This window comes from Pygoscelis adeliae, unplaced genomic scaffold (assembly GCF_000699105.1).
Source record: "Pygoscelis adeliae isolate BGI_AS28 unplaced genomic scaffold, ASM69910v1 Scaffold189, whole genome shotgun sequence".
Taxonomy (NCBI): domain Eukaryota; kingdom Metazoa; phylum Chordata; class Aves; order Sphenisciformes; family Spheniscidae; genus Pygoscelis; species Pygoscelis adeliae.
Window position 1 is genome coordinate 1,503,218 of NW_008825543.1, and position 1,884 is coordinate 1,505,101.

A 1,884-nucleotide genomic window follows, 5' to 3' on the forward strand; every position below is an offset into this window, starting at 1 on the left:
TAGCTAGATAGCGGCATATTGCTGGTACATCTCCCAGTTTCTGTGCAAGGTGTGTAGCCTGCTCCTACCTCTGCCCCGCTGGCCATGCCCTTGCCATTGAGCAGTTAAAGAGGGATTTTTCTGCCCCAGTCATGACTGGCAGCGACTATTTCTCTTCCCTCCCTTCTGCAGCGTGGTCAGGATCTTTCAGCTGTGGCTGTCTGGAGGGTTTATTTGACTAACATGACATAGTCCTGAATGCAACAGATTCTTACTAAGCCCAGGAAAGACTTTTAAATACATGAAAGTCTTCTAATGAGTCTGGTAGTGCCCTGGGTACAGCCCTGAAGCTTGGATCCCTGTTTCCACACACTCCAGGCTGACTGTGCTATCCTGTCTCTCCATCTGTGACACCCCTGTAGTGCTGGAAGCTAATATTATTCTGCACAATTAGGTGTCTGTGGTGGGTTTGTGAAGGATCCCAGGAAAGGTAGAAGATTTTTTTTTTTAAGCTTTTTTAGCTGTGCAGCAGCCGTAGCCTGTTAGAGGATTGCTGGGGGCTGGTCAGGGTTTTTTTTTAAACAGTGTCATGGCCATGCGTGCCCAGAAGAGACACAAGTCGGTGCCATTAAACCCAGATAACCCCATGAAGTACAGCCCCACCTCCAGCTCATGGCACGTGTCTGTCACCTGTGTGAGACAAATGCCACCTCCTCCCTTCACCCCAGTTGGCCCATTTTGGAAGGGAGCAGCTGCTGGAGGTAGGGAAATGCCAGCCCCCTCGGTCCCAGAGCAGCCTTACCAAGGGAGGCTTTACTGGAGGGTGCAGCCACCACCCTCAACTGTTCCCTGGATCGCTCCAGCTATGCCCGAGGGAAGCCAGAGGTGCAAATGAAACCTACTTGCAAATCTGTAAGAGAAGGGTTTGAAATGAATGTGGCTAGAGAGCACTGGTACCATATAAAATATTTATTGATTTTGCAAAATGTTGTAAAATGCATCTGTAATAAAAATAAGAAACCATGCTGTGCATCTTGCACATTTTTATACCAACAAAAGGTATTTTTCCCCACTGCTGCACAGCAGCAAATATAACCATTCACTTCTTTCAAGTCTTGCACTTGCGGCCTTCTCCTTCAGCCAACCCTTCTCTCTTCTTGCTGGAACCACCACCAGGTACAACAGGACAGCAGAGTCTCTTGTGCTTGGTTGCTCAGCAGGCACCTCTCCAGCGGCGGGGCTCTTAGGAGGCGTGCTGTCTGGTCACCAGGGCCCTCTGCGTCACCACCGGCTCCTTGCTCTTTCCCAAGATCAAATCCTGTTGTTTCTGAGGAAGCATTTGCTCTTGCGTCGGGGCAGGTTTCTTCTCCTCCTCCTCCTCTAGCCTCCCTGCAGAGGTGAAAGGACTGCACACTGCCTCCACCAGACCAATAACCACACCAAAGAAAGCCAGCACGCTGCCCAGCATGTACAGCTTGACCATTTTCCTGTTGGGCTTCTGGCTGAGCATTTCTTTGGCAAAGGGGATCAGCTCATGCATGGTTTCCATTATTTTTTTTTTCAGCGGATTTGGAAGATGTCTGTTCTACAAGAGAAGAGAGAGGGATATTAGTTAAATCCAGCTGCTTTTTCCCCTGTAGCAGTCACAGCCCTCCAGGCAGCCCGAGCTCTCTGCAGACACCCCAGCCCTGCTTTAAGTGGGGATTTTTTATTTTTGCTAGAGGCTTCAGCGAAGCACCTCCACCCCATCGCCCGGCCTCCGGGCAGCTGGAGGAAGGAGCTGCGCGGCAGAGCAGACCCTGTGCAGCCGGAGCCGGGCTGCGGCAAGGGGTGGGGGGGAATCCAGCCGGGCCCCCCAGGGCATGCCCCCGCGTTCTGCACAGCATCCCCCTGCACCCCAGGGCG

General features: G+C 52.0%; 1 protein-coding gene across 1 annotated transcript; it reads right to left on the minus strand.

Moving 5' to 3' along the window:
• Positions 1-933: 933 nt before the first annotated feature.
• G0S2 (G0/G1 switch 2) lies at positions 934-1,583 on the minus strand. Its single transcript, XM_009331950.1, has one exon. It carries the CDS (start codon positions 1,526-1,528, stop codon positions 1,223-1,225), a length of 306 nt encoding a protein of 101 aa, XP_009330225.1. The 5' UTR covers positions 1,529-1,583; the 3' UTR covers positions 934-1,222.
• Positions 1,584-1,884: the final 301 nt, after the last annotated feature.

What these genes read in the sequence shown, in the direction of transcription:
- G0S2 (XM_009331950.1), bottom strand. Translation starts at nt 1,528, where the DNA reads ATGGAAACCATGCATGAGCTGATCCCCTTTGCCAAAGAAATGCTCAGC.